This window comes from Carassius gibelio, chromosome A21 (genome assembly GCF_023724105.1).
Source record: "Carassius gibelio isolate Cgi1373 ecotype wild population from Czech Republic chromosome A21, carGib1.2-hapl.c, whole genome shotgun sequence".
NCBI classification, from domain to species: Eukaryota; Metazoa; Chordata; class Actinopteri; order Cypriniformes; family Cyprinidae; genus Carassius; species Carassius gibelio.
In genome coordinates, this window is record NC_068391.1 from 19,975,652 (window position 1) to 19,999,356 (window position 23,705).

At 36.5% G+C, this 23,705-nt stretch overlaps 3 protein-coding genes across 4 annotated transcripts; 2 read left to right on the forward strand and 1 right to left on the reverse strand.

Annotated features, from left to right (window-relative positions):
• Nucleotides 1–581: 581 nt before the first annotated feature.
• On the reverse strand, nucleotides 582–7,716 carry atg4a (autophagy related 4A, cysteine peptidase). The gene is made up of 13 exons (XM_052537887.1): nucleotides 7,639–7,716; nucleotides 6,997–7,107; nucleotides 6,810–6,881; nucleotides 6,625–6,723; nucleotides 5,854–5,955; nucleotides 5,605–5,677; nucleotides 5,231–5,310; nucleotides 4,217–4,404; nucleotides 4,037–4,115; nucleotides 3,757–3,902; nucleotides 2,374–2,430; nucleotides 2,161–2,272; nucleotides 582–1,230 (listed from the first exon to the last, which is right to left on the reverse strand). The coding sequence occupies exons 1-13, from the start codon at nucleotides 7,646–7,648 to the stop codon at nucleotides 1,166–1,168; spliced, it is 1,194 nt and encodes a 397-aa protein (XP_052393847.1). The 5' UTR covers nucleotides 7,649–7,716; the 3' UTR covers nucleotides 582–1,165.
• A 58-nt stretch (nucleotides 7,717–7,774) lies between these two features.
• On the forward strand, nucleotides 7,775–12,599 carry ankrd46a (ankyrin repeat domain 46a). Its single transcript, XM_052537891.1, has 4 exons — nucleotides 7,775–7,917; nucleotides 8,398–8,729; nucleotides 11,344–11,502; nucleotides 11,598–12,599. The coding sequence occupies exons 2-4, from the start codon at nucleotides 8,419–8,421 to the stop codon at nucleotides 11,812–11,814; spliced, it is 687 nt and encodes a 228-aa protein (XP_052393851.1). The 5' UTR covers nucleotides 7,775–7,917; nucleotides 8,398–8,418; the 3' UTR covers nucleotides 11,815–12,599.
• A 539-nt stretch (nucleotides 12,600–13,138) lies between these two features.
• tmem185 (transmembrane protein 185) lies at nucleotides 13,139–22,961 on the forward strand. 2 transcript variants are annotated; one of them, XM_052537890.1, is made up of 8 exons: nucleotides 13,157–13,300; nucleotides 13,434–13,511; nucleotides 13,642–13,818; nucleotides 15,763–15,970; nucleotides 17,221–17,304; nucleotides 17,414–17,590; nucleotides 20,063–20,186; nucleotides 21,631–22,961. In XM_052537890.1, the coding sequence occupies exons 3-8, from the start codon at nucleotides 13,760–13,762 to the stop codon at nucleotides 21,873–21,875; spliced, it is 897 nt and encodes a 298-aa protein (XP_052393850.1). In that variant the 5' UTR covers nucleotides 13,157–13,300; nucleotides 13,434–13,511; nucleotides 13,642–13,759; the 3' UTR covers nucleotides 21,876–22,961. The 2 variants fall into 2 exon arrangements, with proteins under 2 accessions (XP_052393848.1, XP_052393850.1); XM_052537888.1 differs by lacking the exon at nucleotides 13,434–13,511 and having other exon boundaries at nucleotides 13,139–13,300.
• Nucleotides 22,962–23,705: the final 744 nt, after the last annotated feature.

A 23,705-nucleotide genomic window follows, 5' to 3' on the forward strand; every position in this document is an offset into this window, starting at 1 on the left:
AATCCAAAATACAGTATAATTTTTTGTGAAATATTATTACAAATTAAAACAACCGTTTTATATTTGAATATCTGTTCAAATATAATTTATTTCCGTGATCAAAGCTGTATTTTCAGCATCATTCCTCCAGTCTTCAGTGTCACATGATCTTCAGAAATCATTCTGATTTACTAAAAACACTTCTGATCATTTTCTATGTTTAAAATATTTTTGTGGAAACTGATAGAATTTTATCAGGATTTTTCAATAAATAGAAACAGAATTTATTTTAAATTTAAATCTTTTGTAACCCAAATTAATATATATATTTTTCCAAATTTAAAGCATATATGCTGAATAAATTGAAAAAATCTAAAGTCTTACTGACACAAAAGTTATGTGTATAACAGTTTATAGGCAGTGTATATATATATCTGTATTTCTTTGAATAAGTTACTTATTAATATCACATTACATAATTTCAATTCACGCATAAACCAAAGGAGAGTCTTGGTTAGATTTATCATCTTTTATAACCATACCAAGACAGTGTGGACATGAAAGGGACAATATTGTCACCAATAAATGATAGGAACTTGTAATTAGGTAGCTATACAGTTTATTTATTTATTTAAAAAGTGACCAATCATAATTGCACTAAACTTATTTAAATATCATCATTTGAAGCCATATTTACAGATGTGCAGAGGTGGGTGAAATAATTAACCCACTGTAATAAGGAAAGGAAACATCCCCTTTACCAGTCAGAAACATATATATGTCAAAAAGAGAGGCACTTTTTTTTTTCTTGAATAACACTGAATTAAAGATGTCTGCATACTATCCATCTCCCCCCGTCAGGAGGTAGTGTGTGTTGAGGTTGTAAAGATATAATCCTCATGAAAGCCTTCACCACTTCATGATACAGTACGATGAAGTTCATGCAAACTCATCGAGTTCTCGGTTTGTTTCCATAGTTAAAAGTCTCCTACACGACCTCTGAATGAGGCCAAGCGTTGCACAAAGTATCTACGGGATCCTTGGCTTGTTATGTTCCTGTCCACCACAGAAGGAGCTCACTTCTGTGCTTCTGGTGTTTTTGCGTATGGGAAGCGTGTGCTTGGTGTTGATCGGAGGCACTTGTGCGGTGTGGAGCAGAGGAAGGTTACTGACATCTCATCATCCGTCACACATTTAGGATCTCAAACTCCTCTTCTGACTCAAAAAGCTTGTCTGGGGACTCGATGAACTCTAGAAGAAAGAGCAATGGTATTTAGGTTATTATCAGATTTCTATCAAGCCTGTATTTGTTATGCATTCTTTATGTACTATAAATGTACACACAATTTCTTAGAAAAACCCTTAATCCACACCACTCCAGTCGAAACAGTTAAGAAACAAACTGTGTTTGTAAGAAATAAATGCATCAAGACATTTTTAACTTCAAACGGTTGCTCAAATTTGAGTCCTCTCTGCATAATAACGCTTCCTCCAGTGAAAAAGTGGTGTGGTCTGAATCAGGAGTGAAATCTGCACAGATCGAGAACCGTTTATAAGCCAAAACAGCTCTAAACAAAATGTGTGTGTGATTTTGATGTGAGGATCACATGGACTTTTCCACTGGAGGAAATGTTATCATGGATTAGAGACTCGTATTTTAGCAATGGTTTGAAGTTAAAAACATCTTAATGATGGATTTGTTTCTTCATAAGATGTTGACTGATGGACTGGAGTGGTGTGGATTACTTTAATGTTTTTATCAGCTGTTTGGCCTTTCATTCTGACGGCACCCATTCACTGCAGAGCAAGGGATGCAATGCTACATTTCTCCAAATCTGATGAAGAAACAAATTCATCTACATCTTGAGGGTGAGCACATTTTCAACAATTCTTCATTTTTGGGTGAAGTATTCCTTTAAAGTAAAAGTCAAAATACTATAACACTTCAAGATATGAGACTTGTATACATTATAACTATGGGAACTATTATCTATTGTAACCTGTATAGAATGTATTCATTGTTGTACTCTTATTGTAATGTGTTATAACTGCCTTTACGATTATTCATAACACATAACATTAGTTTTTTTTTTTAAGTATTATGCATGCATTAAGAATATCCTGACAATGCATTATAACTAAAGTTCTAGCACACAATGCCTCGGCTCTTATCCTCAGTACCTGCTCCTGTGGTCTGCACCTCTGGTTTGGTGGGAGGAACGAACGGAGGCCAATGAGACGGGTGTTTCTCCACCAGCTCGAACATCCGCAAATTTCTTTTCTTGAGGAGCTCCTAAAAGTCAGAGCGAAATAATGACAGCAAGTTAAAACTGTATGGAAAGTAAGTTGGTAAATCGTGTTCTCGGTCGTTCTGCATGCATGTGAGGGTCTAACCTGCTGAACCAGATCACACCAGCTGTCGAAGTCCTCCTCACTCTTGCAGAAAAAGCCCTAGGGACAAACATTCACCTTTACTGATCCATGAAATTAAACCCTGAATGCATTCTATCATTCTATTTTCGTTGAGATGTGAAATGGTCTAAAGTGATATGCCATCACGAGAAGTAAAAAACAGAAAGCTGGGGTTTATTTTCAATGGATGAACATTTTGCATGAACATTTTTTTTTTTATTACTTCTGGAATAAGTCCATGGGTATGTCTTCTGACAAAGCATCAGTTAGTGGCCGTTCACACAGAATGCATCGGTGTCTAAATGCGAGACACAGCGTTCAGGAACGGTTCCTACGACAAGTTGCAGTCAAATAAGAAAGTTGCTACTGTGCTTGCCCCGCCTCTGGGCTCTTCTGATTGGTCCACTGTTTTGGAACTGACACTGTGTGTAAGGGGCCATTTACACGACAACCTTTTCAGCCAAAAACGGGACATTTTTTATGTGTTTTGCCTGTTTGTTATTTTTCGGGTGTGTACACTGATGTACATACTGATGAAAAAAAGTATCGTACCGTACCGTACCGCTCAGTGGAAACGAGCCATTGCTTACACAGCTGATTCAGATTACCAACTCGTTAGAAGTGAGCTTTGTGAATTAACTGTGTTCCGATCGACATGATCCCTACACAGTGTTCATTGCTATCCCTACAGGGGTTTACTTCACTTCGGAAGATGGACTGGAATTGGGAAGCGCTGATGTAGCGGACTGCATGTAGTAATGTTGTCTGTGGTATTCTGAGCATGAATGTGTTTCAGGGGGCGTGGCTTTGGGAGGATGGGATGTTCACGTTCAGTGCTATCGGGTTAATGTTACCATTTTCCAAAGTCTACTATTGCACCTTTTAAAATCGTGTGAGATGCTGCTCAAGACACGAGCACAACAGTCATACACATTCATCTAGTGCATGTTTACACAGAAAAACTATGGAAAAGTAGTGCATTGGAATGGAAAAATACATTCTGTGTGAAGGGTCCCTTAGAGTTTCCAAACATACAACATCATGAACATATCAACAACTGCAATAATGATAACAAAAGTACTAACATTTACATTCATGCATTTAGCAGACACTTTTATCCAAAGCGACTAACAGTGCATTCAGAATATATATTTTTTGTTCCTTGGGAATTGAACCCACAACCTTTTGTGCTGCTAACTCAATGCTCTACCACTAAAGCCACAGGAACACAGGAATATTTGCTTATTTAACTTTGACTTTTTTTTGGCCAGGCAGTGTATATTCTAGTGCTGTCAAGTGATTTAGAATAGCACACCAGTGCCGAATGAACTTCTCTTTTGGCATTGACATGGTTTGAGCTCTCACCAGCGCGACAGACGGATCCAGGCTAGTGATTTTCATGCGGTGTGGGGTCCTCTGACAGTGATAGCTCTGGTCGTCCACAGCACTGCCTGATTCAGTGTCCACGGCCTGCTGCGTGGTGTGAGGGTCCAGATAGATCAACTCATCATCTGAAAAAGTAAAAAGATAAAGCATTGATCCGATTCCTTCGATTTTCAATGAAGAGCATATTGGATCATGCATATGTATTGAGCATGCTATTTAGTATAATACAGCGCCAACCAATCAGAAAGAGAAGACTCACCGATATATCCAATAAAATAATAGGCCAGGTTGGGCTTTCCTCCCAAAACACCACATGACTGTGGCATCTTAAAACACTCCTAGTAAAAGAAGATTCAACATGTGTGTGTGTGTGTGATAAATGAAAAACTACCCAAGAAAGAAATATAATAGACTCTTCGGTCAAAGAAAAGTGTGGTACTTTGAAGGCCTGAATGTAGACGGGGTTGATGGTGTTGATGCCCATTCGAAGAGGGATGACCAGCAGCAGCGGCCTCCAGTCCAGGGGCTTTTGGGACTGAAGGTGAAGTGCCTCTAAACAGCTCTGACTCGACACTGTCTCTTCTCCTCGGCCACAGGGACCAGCCCTGTGCTGCTTACACTGTTTCTCTGGTCCAGAGGAAAGAGGTGAGAACCCAAGAAGGTTAGAAGTGAGAAAGAAGAAGATTATTCATTTCTTCGACTGAATGAAGGACATGGGGAACTTTCTCCCAAGGCTTAAAAGACACTTAATGTTCAGTAATGCATTCTTCCTCAAATTAAGGCCTAAGAAAGTCTTACTAAATGCTGCATGCACTTAAAAAAAACTTAAAATGAATATCTTTCTTAGTATTTTTGTTTTGTTTTCCATACAAATATCTTACATCCTTAAATCAAGATACATTTACTTGAGATGCAAATAGATGCTAAAAACAAGAACAAATATCTGTGAATGCACAATGAAAACTTGTTTTCCCTTTGAATCAAGTCGATTTTTCTAAGCCCACTGACAGAAATTAGTTTTTAAGCATTTTTCAGGTAAATGTATGTTGATTTCAAATTCTTTAGACATTTGCACTGAAAACAAAATAAAAACAATGGCGAAAAAACACCTTTTTACAGTGTAACCAGAAGTTATTTCCACATTTAGAGCTATTTAAGTCTTTTAAAATTAATTAAAAAGTGAGATTTGTTGGAAGTTGTATTTTGTATTCTTTTTAAGCTGATACAAAACATTTATATTTTGAGACCATATTAACGTATTATGTTCCACTCAATTTATTCCTCAAAATCTACTACATTTACCATCAAATTAACCTATTAAGAGCTCAACTGAAGCGGTTTCATAACTGAAGAATATTAACACTGTTATTTTCCTGTTTGTTATTGTAAAGCTGCTTTGAAACAAATCTAAATAAATGTGACTTGAAATGACTAATCGAAAAAAGACACTTACTGATGTCTTCAATAACAACGGTGTTGTCCATTGACACATACACAGCTAAAGTATTCCAGTCATCAAACAGAGCAAGCTTCCTGAAAGAAAACAGACACTTCCTGTTAGTTCAACCTAAATGTTGAGGGTGAACTATTCCTTTAAAAAATAAAGCTGAAAGAAACTGCAGAAAATGTCATGTGTACTGTATACTCCTGCTCGTTTTTTTCTCTCTCCCTCAGTTAAGATTTGAAAAAGAAATGCTTTTATTTTATTTTATTATTTATTTTAAAGACAGACCATCAGATTTGGTCACAAATTGGATTTGAGACAAATGTGTCCAACAACAAAATATTCTTTTTAAGATATCATTCTTAAAGAAAAATGAGACTTGCTTTAGTACTTGTGCCACCGTGTTCGGTCCATACCATTCTCCGACAGACTTGCCCTCTCCAACGCCCATCTGAGCTAAACACACACACACACACACACACACACACACTTTCAGATGGACAATGCAATGATGTGCACTTGCTGTGAACTAACGGTTAAAAAAAACCATATGCAATGAACATTGAGAGGACTGGGCCAATAATAACAATCACAATACAATCACACACACGCATACACATTATATGCTTTACCCATCTGATGGATAGAGTAGCAGCTATCCTTCTTGTCTAAAAAGCAGTGCAAGATGCGATGATACTCTTTGGGCTGATGTTTCTCTGGATCCCATCTCCAGTCTACGACACACAGAAAAGCAGAACACTTCAAAGCTGCAGCATGTAAAACTGCTGGACACGCAAAAAGAGCGAGAGCAATTAAATATGCAAACTTAACATGTTTCCTAAATATCTGCAAACATATATTTAGCGAGAACTGCATTTGTAGACCCTGGCAAATAAAAGTCAACCTTCATGGCACACAACATAGTTTGGCTGTGCTATTTAAAGGGATAGTTCACCTTCAGGTGCTGGTCCCCTTTGACTTCCATAGTATGGAAAAAAAAAAACACTATGCAAGGCAACGGGGGACCAGCACCTGAAGGTGAACTATCTCTTTAATCTGATTATCTACTCAGTCTATTAAACTTCTGAGGAAACCCTTCTTTAAATAATGTTTTTGAAAAATGTTTTGTCGTTAATAAAGACGTCAATTCATTCCTTTCTGATATAGATGACGATGTTCCAAATTCTAAAATAGCTTGGAATATAGACATATTTTTTCACATTTATTAAACGATACGTTGGCTCAAAAAAGTCATAGGAACCCTGCTTCTTGGTTTGGATTTCTATGTCAACAATAATACTTGTTAGGTACATTAGTGAATTCAGTGTAGTATTGTATGAGCAGTATGGTAGCAGCTATTGCACACACTTGTTATATCGATAAGAAGCGTTCACATTGTTTACCTCGACCGAGATGCCTGCAGACCAAAGCCTGCGCGAGGATCATCTGTCCACAGCGGAGCATGCAGCCCCATCCTGCGTCTGATGAAGGGCCTGTTCCTCCTGCAAACCACAGACACCAAGCATCCTCCAATCAAGACTGAATCAGCTCCAGTCCATTTAGTCAGACTAGTTTCCCTTTGACTTACCTATGGGAGAAAACTTCTTCCTATATGTGAACCACAGTCGTGAGTGCACATCCGAGAGCAGCTCTGGTTTCTCTGGAAGACGACGATCCAGATGCATTTATGCAAAATTCAATTTAATAAGAGCGAATGTGTTGATACAGTTAATTCATTCTGGAAGCAAAATGCCACGACATGTGGCCTGTCTTACTTGTTTTAAGATCATAACATGCTCCCAAGATCCACACTGGCTCGTCAACATCCGGCAGGTCTTCCAGGAACTCGGAGAATACGTTGATTTGATTCTCATACTTGGCTAGAACTGGAGTAATTGGTGACACGTTAGTGTTGTGAGACAGTCACAGTCAAATCCTGATTAAACAACACAGAGCAGCACTTCAGAATTAGGAAGATTAGCTGAGGTACTTCTGACATAAACATCTCCCACAACAACACTGGGATGGCCTCAGAAGCTAATACCATGGCTCTTGCATATAACAAAATGACATATTTATATTCCATGTATTTACTGTGTAACTTGAATTCCATGGTACATAACATAGTATAAGTCCACAAAAATGGTCATTTCTTTTTTGTGTTAGTGCCAGTGATAACATAAAGAGTATTAACTCGTGAAGCAGACTAACGATGTGTCTTCATTTACAAGAGAGAGATGCACAGGCCACTGTAGAACAATGAGAAAACTTGAAACTCAGTTATGAAATTTATGAATCATTAGACTTTTTTCCTCACATCGACGCTTTTCTAACACAAAACATCATCTGAACGTTGTCAGCCGAACGAATCTATAAATCGCTGATCAATTTCGTATTTTTAACCATAAAGTCCTTACCTGCCTCCATTCTCGGCCGTCATCGGAATACAAATACACCGCGGTGCATTGTGGGTAACGCAGTCCATCTCTGAGTCGCTCTAATAGTCAACAGCGCCAGAAAAACTACACTAACCAGATTTTGTAGCTGAAACGCGGAAGTCAGATTTTCTTTTTCATCATAACATGCACTAAAGCTTGACCCTCCATATTTGTACGTCATTTCATATTTATTTTCCCACAATAGAGCCTGGGAAAGCAGCGGGTTTTTTTAAGATACTTTCAAGATATCACTCCGAGGTATTGATTAACATTCTGCAGTATTATAAAGAAAGTTATTAGATGGTGTTATTGTTTACAGTCGTGTGTTTTTTTGATTGACCAAGCTAATCCGCTAGCTAGTAAAAATTCGTTAAGTTTAGCTGTCATGTAAATGATATTCCAGCATAATAACCTTTATTTAATGAACGTTTACAGTTTTTGAAGCTTTAACCTATGGTTGGTGCATAAAGCATTTTTCATAAATACATACTAACAGAGATTTGAGGAGTAGGCTACTTTAGATGCAGTGATAACAGTTTTTTAGCCCTTTAAGCAGCTGTTTACAGTTAATGTGGTGTGTTGTGAAAAAAATGAATTTGTAAAAATACAGATTTTCTATTAATTTGGGGGGTCATTATAACTGCACAATGATTCTAAAGATATTAAAGAAGTAGTTTTTTTTAATATAGCATTCTGATGTGTCATGTCAGCTGTTCCAAATGTGTTTTTTATCTCCAGATCTCAGATATCAGGTGCAGAATGTCCTACGTGTTCATCAGTGACTCCCTGCAGACCACGGTGCCTCTGCTGCAGGCCTGTATCGACGGGGATCTCGCTCACACCAAACGGCTCCTGGAGTCTGGATTCGACCCCAATACCCGGGACTGCCGCGGACGCACCGGATTGCATCTGGCTGCTGCTCGGGGAAACGTGGAGATCTGCTCTCTGCTGCATAAGTTCGGTGCTGATCTGTTGGCCACTGACTCGCAGGGCAACACAGCACTGCACATGTGTGGGCATGTTGACACCATCCAGTTCCTGGTGTCCAACGGCCTCAAGATTGACATCTGGTCAGTGTCTTCATGATCTCGTGATTGGTGCCATGGTACAGTGACTAGAAGTAATCAGTGTTGGGGAAGGTTACTTTAAAAGTAATGCGTTACGCCATAAAAACGTAACTAATTCTGTTACTTAGTTACTTTTCATGGAAAGTAATGCATTGCAATATTGCGTTACACCATAGAAAAGTAACTAATTCCATTACTTGGTTACTTTTCTTTGAAACTAATGTATTACAATATTGCATTATGCCGTAAAAAAGTAACTAATTCCATTACTTATTTACTTTTCATGGAAAGTAATGCATTACAATATTGCGTTACACCTTAAGAAAGTAACTAATTCCATTACTTAGTTACTTTTCATGGAAAGTAATGCATTACAATATTGCGTTACGCCGTAAAATAGTAATTAATTCCATTACTTAGTTACTTTTCATGGAAAGTAATGCATTACAATATTGCGTTACGCCGTAAAATAGTAACTAATTCCATTACTTAGTTACTTTTCATGGAAAGTAATGCATTACAATATTGCACTAAACCAAAAAAAAGTAACTAATTCCGTTACTTAGTTACTTTTCATGGAAAGTAATGCATTACAATATTGTGTTATGCCATAAAAAAGTAACTAATTCCGATACTTAGTTACTTTTCATGGAAAGTAATGCATTACAATATTGTGTTATGCCATAAAAAAGTAACTAATTCCGATACTTAGTTACTTTTCATGGAAAATAATGCATTACAATATTGCACTACACCAAAAAAAAGTAACTCATTCCGTTACTTAGTTACTTTTCATGGAAAGTAATGCATTACAATATTGTGTTATGCCATAAAAAAGTAACTAATTCCGATACTTAGTTACTTTTCATGGAAAATAATGCATTACAATATTGTGTTACACTTAAAATAGTAATTAATTCCATTACTTAGTTACTTTTCATGGAAAGTAATGCATTACAATATTGCGTTACGCCATAAAAAAGTAACTAATTCCGTTACTTAGTTACTTTTCATGGAAAGTAATGCGTTACATTACTTCCGCGTTACTTTTTAAATCTGGACAGGGTTTGCCTGTTTGTTTTTAAAGTAAAAAAGTTTTGGCAAATATAAAAGCCTTTTCACACCAAAAGTGAAATGAATACGCTTCAGGCTGAAGGGAAAGTAAATTTATTTCCGAACAGTAGAATGCAGGAGAAGAAATGTCAACACACTTCAGCAATAAAAAAAAGACACACAAATGTTTCTCAAAGTAATTTTTGCTCATTAGTACAGTTGAACTGGATCATCGAAGGTCAGATGCAAAGACAGTGGTTTATAGAATGGGATGAAATACATAAAATATATTTGTGTTGTTTAACATTTAACCATTGCAGGTTTGCATCATATTCTGAGTTGCATTATTTTTATTCATTTTGAGGAATACCGAAAACTTGTTCGTTTTTTTGTTTTGTTTTTTTCTGAGTGAGATGAACTAATGAATATTTACATTTATTTTAGAATTGCATTTACGGATTTCTGTCAACATTGAGACAGGAGAGCTGTCAATCACTAAATTGCGAAAAAGTAACTTGCGTTACTTATTTGAAAAAGTAATACATATATTCTCTAAATTAGTAACTAGTAACTTGAAAAAGGTAATCTGATTACGTAACTCGTGTTACTTGTAATGCTTTGCCCCCAACACTGTAAATAATGATACTGAATTACCATACTCATAAACCATGGCATTCACACGCTATTCCAAGATACATTACAAGTCAAAAATTACGTATATTTTATTAAGTTAGATACACATTTTAGAAAAATCAAAACTATGAAATTACAGATGGATGTATGGGAATTTTGCAGTGGCTGGCAAACTTTTCAGTGGCACAGACCCCAAAATACAAGCATCACATAAAATATAAATGTAGATAGATATTTGAAAAACACTACCATTTTTTTTTTAAGAAATTAATATTTATTTTCAGCAGATTGGTCAAAAGGGACTGTACAGACATTTATGATGTTACAAAAAATTTCATATAAATGCTGTTTTTTAACACAACGGTGTTTGACATTGATAATAATCAGAAATGTTTCTTTAGCAGCAAATCAGAATGATTTCTGAAGATCATGTGACACTGAAGACTGGAGGAATGATGCTGAAAAATCAGCGCTGCATCACAGAAATAAATTACAGTTTTATATATATTTACATAGAAACAGTTATTTGAAATGTAATAATATTTCACAAAATGTACTGTATTTTTGATCAAATGTAAGCTAGTCTTGGTGACCATAAGAGTTTTTTTTTTTTTTACATTTTAAAAATAAAATAGAGGTTTAATGTGTAAAATAATAACGTGAACTGGAAAGTACTGATCTCAGGATTTCTGGCCAGCCTTTAAGCCTAATATCACATTCTAGAAACGCTGAACATTTATTTATTGTATTTTAGTATTGTTTTTGTACTTATTTCTTCTCATTTTCTTTACTCTTTCTTTTTCTGCTGACCTCTTATCACCTCTTTGTGGTTTGAAGAGCCCTGACTAACAGTACTCATGTTACAGGGCCAGTATTACAGCTACCACAAAAAATCTGACCGCTTGATGTTACTGCTTTTTGATCTGAACAGTAATCACAATGGAGCTACTCCGCTGGTGCTGGCCAAGAGACGCGGTGTGAATAAGGACGCGCTCCGTCTCCTGGAGGGACTGGAGGAACAGGAAGTGAAGGGCTTCAACCGCAGCTCCCATTCCAGTCTGGAGAAGATGCACATGGCTGAGAATGAAAGGTGAGATGATTACCTATTTTATACAATCCCAACTTTTTTTTACCCCTTGCGGAGTTGTCTTTGAATTGTTCTTCATAAGTGTGTTTGCTCATTAGTGCCATGGAGAGCCACTCTCTTCTCAACCCACACCTGCATCACAGCGATGGCGTGTTGTCCAGCTTCCGCACTACATGGCAGGAGTTTGTGGAAGATCTTGGCTTCTGGCGAGTGCTCTTGCTGCTCCTCGTCATTGCTCTGCTCTCACTCTGCATAGCGTATTATGTCAGCGGAGTCTTACCTTTCGCATCTAATCAGCTGGAGCTCGTGCACTAATATAATAATATGAAAGCTCAATAAAAAATGCATTAGCTGATGATTGTTCTTACAGTTCATGATTGTGTGTAACCACGCTTTCAATTGTAACCATACATTCTGTGACTCAATTTAAAAATATTTTTGTGTATATTAATGTAAATAGACTTAAAAATGTTTTTCATCTTGCTTGTGTGTTTGGAAGGATCTTTTTATTGCCTATCCTTCACTCACTCATGTTATCATTACTCGTGTACCAGCCCACATAACCGCCTTTTTTATTTTATGTAAATTATTGGATTTACACATTAAAGTCTTGTGATTGCAAAAAGGTGTTTTATATGAAGTTTAACCCTTGCACTTTAACAATGGTGTATGTGAAGTGGTTTAGGCTCATTCCTACAGTTGAAAAAATACTGCCAATTTTACATACAATGTTAATCACATAAGATGATTTTATGATCCATCTTTTCAAACTGAGGACAATTGAGGGACTCGTACAAAGGTCAAAACATTTACTGATGCTCAGGAAGGAAACACGATGCATTAAGAGCAAAAGTAAATTTTGAACAGGATGATGATGTGTAAATTTTTCTTATTTTGGCTAAAGATCTTTTTTTTTTTTCATTTAGTACTGCACTTCAGAAGTATTACTAAATGTTTTGACCTTTTGTAATTGTTAGGTATGATTCCCTTAATTGTCCTCAGTTTAAAAAAAGATGGATTCAGTTATTGTTTGTCTTGTAGAGTATATAAACACATATTATGTGAATTACCTTGTTCAAAATAAAATGCAATTTTCATGATCCCTCTTTTGTTAAAATTATATTCTGCAACAGATTTGTAAATTTATGTGCACAACTGTATATGTGTGTGTGTGTGTGTGTATATATATATATATATATATATATATATATATATATATATATATAAACCAGTATAGATTTTATACACACATTCTTCCTAAATGTTGATCTTCTGCTTACGTTATTTTTTTCTATATAATGAGCTTCACTGTAAAGATATAATAATATAGTAGACAGATGTCGTAAAGTCTGAATCTGAAATGTGAATTATTTGATCAAGATATGTTCTGTACTGCCCTGAACTGTGTTTTCTGATTTTCACCTTCTGATGAGATTAAAAATAATTGCATTTTAATTAAATTTCTTCAACAAACCTGTATAAACGACTCTTCGTTACGCAACCTTATAATGCAAAGATTGCATTTTTTTAAATCAGATTGCAGAAATTAATTTCTCCTAGAATTAACAAACAAAATTTGACCTAAGAATTAACTAACGTTTGTTTTCGCAATCAGCTCTAAAGTAGACAGCGCCGTCCGGCGTGCGTCTGACGTCACTGCGTCTGGTCGCGTCCGCCAGCTGTCCGCTAGCGAGCGCCAGTCAGTTAGCCAGCCTTGAGCCTTCCCTTCTCATTTCATCTAACTATGGTCTGAAGAAGAAACTATGAATCTCCGAGGCGTTTTTCAAGATTTCAACCCTAGGTAAGAACTGTGTGTTTTTTAGCGAACGATGAAACCCAGCGCTTTGTTTTTAATGCGCTACCATTCACTCTGTTACCTTAACGTTAGCTGATAATGTTCACCGCGCAGGCCTTTTGTTTTTGTTTTCACGCAGTTTAGCGGCATTAAACAGTAAAGCGAGCGGATGGTTGTTCTGTGTCTCAGTCAGGCCCGTCTCGTGATCCTGACAGAAGTAGGCAAGTAGGTTTGACAGATGTGTCCAGCTCGTGTTCTGACAGCATGTGTGTGTGTGTGTGTGTGTGTGTGTGTGTGTGTGTGTGTGTGTGTGTGTGTGTGTTGTTGTTGTTGTTGTGGTCCTGCAGTAAGTTCCTGATCTACGCCTGTCTGCTGCTCTTCTCCGTGCTGCTGTCTCTGAGGCTGGATGGTGTCATCCAGTGGAGCTACTGGGCTGTGTTTGCGCCCATCTGGCTCTGGAAGCTCATGGTCATCATCGGGGCTTCTGTGGGTACCGGGGTTTGGGCACACAACCCACAGTACAGGTCAGACACAACTCTCTCCTGCTTATGATCAGATCACGAGTGTGTGGCTTGTAGGATTGAGTCTCTAATGAAGCCGCTTATTATTACTGTAACATATCTAATGCATGGATTGCAGAGGCCTTTAGATGATCAAAACTGCTGAAAAACTTTGACTGAAACACCTTTTAAGTGAAACACCTTTGGTAACAGTTTAGACTGGGGAACAGAATCACCTAGTTGCTTGTTAATATGCATATTACTAGAATATTGGCTGTTAATTAGTACCTATTATACTGCATGCATTAACCCTCCTGTTATGTGCAAATTGACCCTAAATATTTAAATACATCAATGCATTTTTCAAATTGACAATATATATGAAAGTGAAAGTGAAAGTGAAGTGACATTCAGCCAAGTATGGTGACCCATACTCAGAATTTGTGCTCTGCATTTAACCCATCCGAAATGCACACACACAGAGCAGTGAACACACACACACTGTGAGCACACACCCGGAGCAGTGGGCAGCCATTTATGCTGCAGCGCCCGGGGAGCAGTTGGGGGTTCGATGCCTTGCTCAAGGGCACCTAAGTCGTGGTATTGAAGGTGGAGAGAAAGCTGTTCATGCACTACCCCCACCCACAATTCCATCCGGCCCGAGACTAGAACTCACAACCCTTCGATTGGGAGTCCGACTCTCTAACCATTAGGCCACGACTTCCCCAATTACATATATATTTATGTTAATTATTATTATTATTATTATTATTATTATTATTATTATTATTATTATTTTATTATTATTATTTTGTCCTCAGTTTCTGAAATCATCATCCAAATATTGCCCTAACACCTCACTCACAGTGTATCTTGTGGTCATTTTTCTTTAGACAGAGAATGAATTTCCCCACAAAGACACTGAAACCTGAAATGTTTGACATTGTGGAAACATTTAGTTGATCCCTATGAGGAAAACAGCTTGGATTTTTGTGTGTGGAAATGTTTAAATAAAAAAAATGCATGTCTATGGAAAGTCCTCATATAATATGGAAACCCAACAATAATCATTTTTTGATAGATGCTTGTAAAAATGTGTGCACAGTGTTTGTGAACACATCCTTGTAGATAATGGTATATGAAACTCTGTGAAGGACAAAAATTGGCCTTCATATGCTGTACGGCCAAGGCATAAATGATATTTACTCCTTCGATATTTTGTCTTGAGAGGCAATAGAGCCTCTCATGAGAGAGATTCATCAGCAAAAGGTAAAACACTTAAAAAAAAAATATTCTGCATATAATGTTATATTTTTTTTCCACCAAAAAATAATATGTGGTGGGGTGAAAATGTACACAGGCATTTTTAAAACTTTGAAACACAAGATTTGCATGTTTATGAATTTGTATAATGCATTTAGCAAAGGTCAGAAAGTATATAATTATCATATTTTTTAGAGAAGTCAGAGTTGCTCTGTTGTCAATCTGACCCCAGACATTACATATGCTTTATTCTGCATGAATAATCTCTCAATTATAGTACTGCATTGCATTGCATTTAAATGTTTTGTACAGTAGACGATGGTAAATACAGTAAAGGTCCCTGATATGCTATGTGTATGCCGAATCAAAATGTGTAATGATTTGTTTAACGTTATCCAGCTATAGATGTAGTCTTTGTGAGAATGCCACATCATGTTGCATTTATGACTTAAAGGGATAGTTCACCCAAAAAAAATAAAATTCTGTCATCATTTACTAACTCTCATGTTGTTTCAAACCGGTAAGAGATTCCAAAGAGTAGATGGTAGCCGTTGACTTCGTTTGTGTTCAGCTGAAGAAAAAAACTCATACAGGTTTGGAAAAACATGACGGTGAGTAAATAACAACAGGATTTTCATTTTGGGGTGAGCTGTCTCTTTAAGGAAGTGTGATTTTGTGCTTCATGCAGTAAGTTGTTGTCTTCAGGGCTGAGGGTGAGACGTGTGTGGAGTTTAAGGCCATGCTGATCGCTGTGGGGATCCACCTGCTCCTGCTCACCTTCGAGGTGCTGGTGTGTGACCGTGTGCAGCGGGGCTCACACTTCTGGCTCCTGGTCTTCATGCCGCTCTTCTTCGTCTCGCCCGTGTCGGTGGCGGCGTGCGTGTGGGGATTCAGACACGACCGATCGCTCGAGGTATCAGCTGTGACAATTAATTAATATTTCAATGGCTGCACTGTGATCCTGAAATAGATCTAAAGATTCTGCTTCTGACTGAAAATATTTATTGGTATGTAAACTGCTGTTAAATGACAATTTAGTGGCTGTCTTCTGTAAATCATAGTAAAAATGCATTATAGTCATTATTTTTTTTAACGTTGTAATTTAAACCTCTATTAAACTTTTTAGTTTTGATGCTTGAAAACCTTTTTATTAGTTTTTTGCATTTATATGAAAGTTTTATATAACAAAAATAAAAAATAATTACTTTTTTATTATAATTCTGTATTATAGTAAAGAAACAAAATATAAAATATTTTCACAATTTAAAAAAATATTTTTTTTATAACTTAAAACAGTTATGGCTGCATAATATATTGAAATATTGCTAATGTATATATCCCAACTGCATGCAATATCTGAATCATCTCAGTAATAGTCTTCTTCTGTGCAGTCAGTCTTAAAGGGACGGCAGTCTATAAATACGTGCTGTTGAATGTCACGAAAGTTAATCTAACAACAAAACACACCTATTAATCTAAAGTTATTTTCATACATTGAACACCATGCCGTGTTATTTTACACTTAATTAAATTTCTGTACCTGAATACTACTGTTTATTTAATCTATTCTTGTTAATTCTGTATTTGTTCTTTTTTTTTTCTTTCTTTTCACTTGCCTTTTAATCATGTTTGAACTTTCTTAGGCTATAGTTTTTGCTCCGGTATATGAAGAAGTAATTAAAGTTTACTTTAAGTAAACAACGGAAAACCAAGTTACCTAAATTTCTTTCGTTGTGTGTTCACTTTGATGTTAAAATTACATTTTCAGATTTGTGACATTACTTTTTATGTAATGCTAAACACTGCTGGTCACTTTCAGAAGTTGTAGTGACTCTTTCTTTTTTCCAAGAAAAAATGTGAAGCTTACATTGGTTATACAATTTTCATTTTTACATGTTTTAAAATATAATTTTAATTGATTTTACACATTTTAAGCAATTACGCATTGCATATCAAATATCGCATTATTCAGCAAGGTATCGCATATTTCTGCAATATCACACAGTCCTATAAACAAAGTTTTTTATTTCTTTCTTTTCGTGTTTTATTTTTTATTTTGTATGACCCACAGTGTCATTCACCCACATGATACCAATCATATCTCTCTAAGCTAAGAAAGAAATCAACCTGATTGTAAACTCTTACTCCGTGTTGTTTCATCAGCTGGAGATTCTGTGCTCTGTAAATATTCTTCAGTTCATCTTCATCGCTTTGAGACTGGATAAGATCATCAGCTGGCCGTGGTTGGTAAGGACGCCAGCTGCACTGATTCGCTTCACCTGTAGTTCTGCTGTTATCATCTCTGTGTCTCGTTCTGAGAGTAAGAGCAGTGTGTGTGTGTGTGTGTGTGTTCCAGGTGGTGTGTGTGCCGCTGTGGATCCTCATGTCCTTCTTGTGTCTGGTGGTGCTGTATTACATTGTCTGGTCTGTGCTCTTCCTGCGGTCCATGGATGTCATCGCAGAGCAGCGGCGAACACACATCACGATGGCCATCAGCTGGATGACTATAGTGGTGCCCTTGCTTACTTTTGAGGTCTGATTCCAACAGCGTTCATTTTTTACTTGATTGTGTTTATGCATGAAGTAAGCTAAACCAGTCTAGAAACATATACAGAACTAGTTTTTAATAACTTTTTTATTCATGGATTTTTTTTTTTTTTTTTTTTGCACATCAGTAAATAAATCATTATATATATATAATTCAAAACTTTGGGGTCAGTTTTGCTCACCGAGCTGGCATTTATTTAATAAAAAATATAGTAAAAACAAAAAAAAATATAACGGTTTAAAGTAACTGTTTTCTATTTGTATATATTTTAAGTTGTAATTTATTTCTGTGATGTGCAGTTGATTTTTCAGCATCATTCCTCCAGTCTTCAGTGTCACATGATCTTCAGAAATCAGTATAATATGATGATTTACTGCTCAAGACACATTTCTGATTATTATCAGTGTTGAAAATTTATTGTGACTGAAAATGAAAGCAGTTGTGCTGCTTATTTTTGTGGAAACTTAATGCATTTTTTGAATAATTAAAAATGCAAAAGAACACTTAAGATCATTTTAATGCATCCTTGATGAATGCATTAATTTCTTTAAAAAAAGAAAAAAGGATCACCATAATCACAGTCCATCTGATCAGAACTATTATGAAAATGTTTTACTTAGTTTTTATTACATGACAGCTGCTAGCAATTTACTATTTACTGACATACTGCTATTTTCTAGTGTTTTACCATGAGCAAAGTGTCTGCCGTAGGGACAGTATTTCAAACTTTGAAATATTACAAAGCAGAAAAAATAAGATTTTAAGTGGTTGAACTATGTATTGCAGTCCTAATTTAAAATATTGGAGAGGGTTTTTTTCACCTAGCCCTTATCCTCAGACTTGATTTCCAGATGGACGACACCAACGAGAACAAGCGCACTTGACGATGACTGAAATGAAATACGATGTGTTTTCTGCAAACTGGCAACCCGGGATGCTGAAATACATTTGGGTCAAACGGCATTGTGCCGGTCTCACAAACCAAAACAGAGAACGACATTCTGGGCTGAAACGCACATTTTCAAAGGAGAATAACTGAATGTAGCATTAGTTTTCATATTAACAAGTATGTTGCCTTCGCATATTTCTAAAATATCTGCAAACATATGGGGCCCTATTTAAACGATCTGAAACGCAAGTGTCAAAGCGCGAAGCGCAAGTAACTTTGTGGGCGGGTCTCGGCGCTGTTGCTATTTTCCCGGCGGGATAAATGGCTCTTGCGCCCGGCGCAAATCTAAAATGGGTGGGTCTGAAGTAGCTTCATTATTCATAGGTGTGGTTTGGGCGTAACGTGAAATAAACCAATCAGAGCGTCATCCAACATTCCCTTTAAAAGCAGGTGCGCAAGTTCCATTATGGATTGCTATTATTATGGCGTATTTACCAGGCGCACGCCAGGAGCGGTTCACAGCCGAGGAGACTGATGTTCTTGTAAAAGCAATGAAAGACAGAGAAATTGTGTTGTATGGGGATGGGAGAAACCCACCCAAAATAGCGTCGGTTAAACAGGCGTGGGAGGAAATAGCCACAACTGTTTCATCGATTTTTTTTCCTGGTTCTTGACGGACAAACAAATTTGTCAGATGTCCTTATATACATATATGTATTGCCACTATTGGGCAAACAGGTCTGATCCTTAATTACTACAATTAGCCTGAATAATTTGTAAGCAAGATTTATGCCTATTTTTTCACATCTTCGTGGCACACCACAATGATTTCCGTCATCTCATGTGTTAATATTTTTTTAGTGTAACAATTTATGAATCTTAATAAAAATCTGTGTAGATTATATGAGCAAAGTGTATGCGCGTTGTGCACGCTATATACATTAAGGTCAAGCATGCGCCCTTAAAATAGCATAATGAACAGCGCGCAACGCGCCACAGACTTTAGACTAGGTTTTTTCTGGTCAGTGGCGCAATTGCTTAATGGAACAGCAAAATAGCACCAGGGATTGTTTGCGCCGGAACACGCCTCTTTTTTTGCGCTGATCCGCCCAGGGAGCGCAAGTTCATTCACTAGTTTAGCGACGTGCTTCTGTGGAGGGAAAAGCGCGCTTTGCGCGGGTGCAAAATAGGAATGACACATGCGTCGGTGTACAAAGTCAATTGCGCTGGGTGCAAGATAGGGCCCATGGTGTTTATATGCTTAAGTAGAGTCAAAAACGTACACACAGCGTCTTTAAATATATTCGTATGCAATGTGAGCTACGTGCAATGTACCAGTTTACCGGATACAGTTTACTCAGTAGTGTTTTGTTTATAATTGGTTAATACAATCAATATAATAATTGTTCGGAATCACAGTCAGATGGATGTTAACCTTCATTTTTAATGTTTTGGGTGAGCTATTCTTTGAAGAATGTGTTCGTTCCCTCATGCATCTGTTTTGTGAGCTCAGCGTTTATAGATACAGGGTTGACTTTCATCACTGTTTGTGTTCGTGTTGTTTTCAGATTCTTCTCGTTCACAAGCTGGACGGTCATTACAACTCCAACTACGTCCCGGTGTTTGTTCCTCTCTGGGTTTCTCTGGTGACTCTGATGGTGACCACGTTTGGCCAGAAAGGAGGCAATCACTGTACGTGATGTCCGTTAACTACACTAACATAAATAATTGTTTTCTATATTCATATACTTTAAAATATAATATGTTTCTGTGATGCAGAGCTTAATTTTCATCTGGCATTACTCCGGTCTTCAGTGTCATATGATCTTCAGAAATCATTAATATGCTGATTTATTATCTATGTTGAAAATATGCTGCTTAACCTGTTAACTGTCACCCGTCCACTCTGTGGGACGCCTACATTTACTTCACTCTATTTCAATTAAATCTAATCTAATCTTGACAAACTATATATCGTTGGAAAGGTCTAAGACTCCCAAATATATATTTTACCAGTGTTTTTTGCTAAAATTTATGTAGAAAAAGTAATCGATTAATTTATGACAAGAGTGCACCCTCAAAAATCTAAATTATAACTGGAGTTTTGACCTTTGTTTAAAAAAGAAGACTTGTTTGTTGCTTTTTTCTCTATCACATTTTAGAAATTATCAGAAGTTATATATCGACTGAAAACTTAAACTCTCAAAATTCATCCTTTAAAACCCATTTTAAAATCAGACATTGCATTTCCATGTAAATGGTACAGTACATCAATATCATGTTACAAAATATTTTTATTCATGAATTATAAAAAATTAAGTTTGGATCGTGCACTACAAAGTTTTTTTAAATAAATGAATCCTTTTACTCCACAAGGATTGCTTAAATTGTTAAAAGTGATCAAAGTAAAGACTTGTATTGTTAGAAAAGAATTCTATTTTGAAAAGTTGTAACTTTTTAAACATCAAAGAGTCCTGAAGTATCACGGGTTCCAAAAATATATTAAACAGCACAACAGTCTCCATCACTGATAATAAATCAGAATATTATTATGATTTCTGAAGAATCATGTGACACTAAAGACCAGAGTTATGATGCTGAAAATACAGCTTTGATCACAGGAATAAATTATATTTAAAAGTAAACTAAAATAAAAAAAAACCTTTTTTTCTGTATTTTTGATCAAGTAAATGCAGCCTTGATGAGAACACCAGACTTTGTTAAAAAACTTCCCAAACTTTTGAACGACAACATATTGGTCTTCTTGCTACTCATTCATTATAATGGCTTGATGAGAAATGTTTGCAAATAATTTTTATATAGAAATAATTAATCAAAACTGGATGACCTCCCAGTATAGTCTATAATGATTCATAACGCTCAGCTTTCTAAGAAATACATGCAGTGTTTGCTGCACTACTATTTTTCTTATTTGTAGTGATTTACACAAACCCTATACCTTAAGTGTCAAATTTTGCTGTGTAAGTCATCCCACAGATTTTGTTTCCCTCTAACCAATGATTAGAACAAACCATTTTGTCATTCACTACAGCAAAAATCATTTTTTTGTTTTAAATAGGGAAAGAAATCATGCAAAGAAAAAAGACTCAGTATTGTATTTTTCCCTCTGTATCAGGGTGGTTCGGCATTCGCAAAGACTTCTGCCAGTTTCTTCTTGAACTCTTCCCCTTCCTGAGGGAATATGGCAACATATCGTATGACCTGCACCACGAGGACTCAGAGGTGTCCGAGGAATTACCCATCCACGAGGTGCCTAAAATCCCTCCCATGTTTCGTAAGAAGACGGGTGTGGTGATCACCCAAAGTCCTGGTAAATACTTTGTGCCGCCGCCCAAACTGTGCATCGACATGCCAGACTAACATTCAAAACTCTGTCCTCGTTCGGCTGTTCGTGAACAGTACAGCACTAAGCTCTGGGCTCTGCTTCAGGACGAACCATTTAAGAAGAAAAACACAATCCTACTACACTGATGCTTCTTCTCAAAGAAGAGCCGCTGTGTTTGAGCTTAGCTCCCAAACGTTTTTGTATACAATAGCCTTGTGTCTGTAAAATCCATAGATGGGACCTGTTGCCTTCTGGAGTGGAGCATTTGAACTTTTTTTTCCTGACAACTCCCTCAAAGGATTTGCCGAGAGACTGTCTAATCTGTAAATAAGCAAAGTGTTTTGTTTTGTACCAAGTGTGTGTCTGTCTGTATTTAAAATCCATGGCATTCAGTTACTCATTTGTCATACTAAGATATATCTACCTTTGTTAACATTCGTTCTGAATCTGAAAGATATTTCTCTGTGGGAATACACGACAGTTCCTCATTTCCACTTTGATTTCAGGTATAAAAAGCTTTATTTACATGAAGCTGAAGTGGATTTATTAATTTCTGCTGCCGTATGTGACAGAGGCAAGCCAATGGAAACCATTCGAAGATTGATGATGTCAGTGCAGAGAGCTCTTTGCACTTTCACAATTTCACTCGAGTGTGATCGCAAGAGTGTCAAATATTCATCACAGTTAGTAGGCAAGCTTTATTGAAAATACAACCACTACCTGTATATTCCCTGTGTGTTGATTTCATTGAGTTGGCCTCTTACAGCAACAGTTCTCAGTGTTCTTTTAATCCCCTTTTAATTGCTATTTAAGTGTTGACTGGTTGTAGTATGTAGCGTATCCTACACCCAAATCTGAAAACGTATTTTTATGTTGCATACTATCATCCGAGGCGATATGAGATATTGTCCTCTTGTTCAATGGCTAGACAAATTCTTAATTCACTTTCTCAGCTGGTCTGAGTGTAAAGCTATAGAAATGTGGATGTGGACCAATGTTACGGTTTTATTCCCCACTGTACACAGTTGCCGCTCTCGACGTCCAGTGTGTCCATTCCTTTGTAAAGGCAAGACGTACCGTAGCTCTCGACAGTGCCTCACATTAAAATGTTATCATGCAAATGCTGTCTGAATCTTTCAATGTTTCAAATCCCTTTCTTTTTGGAGTTGTCCATTATCTTATATTTAATGCATATATTATTGTTTCCTTTTTGGGTGCTCGTAACTCATTCTGCCATCAGTCATGTGGCATTCAATTTATCTGTCGTCAGTTATTCAATCTTTTCATTTTAAAATATATATATATATTAACAAGAGCTGGGTAGACCACAATGTCAGTCAGACTACTTTTGCATTACTTTTAGGAAAGCTAATAATTAATTAAATCATGAATCATAATCTTCATGAATCATAATCATAATCTAAATCATTTTAGAAAACCATCAATCAAAATTAAACACAAAAAATGTATCTCGTGGGTAAATATATTCGGTGAAAATTTTGTGAAATCACTTGAATTTAATATGTTTGAAAGACAGAAGTCTTCCAAAGATGGTGATGCTTAAATAAACCAACTGAAAATGTTCATAATTAGATTACAGCTAGTTTTTTTTTTTTATTATATGCTTACATATTTACACAATAGCAATAAATTATTCATAATTTATTGATTCTCCTTAATTTTAATCTTTGAAATATTCTTTCCAAGATAGCCTACCACTATACATTCAGAAAGTCTCCAGTTTCACACAAAGTCAAGGATATAATTACACAGAAAGCTGAGAGGCCACACAGCATTTGACCGCTGGATTTACAAAAATAATTTCAGTTTTTAGAAGTGTTTTCTCAATATTTCAACACTGCATC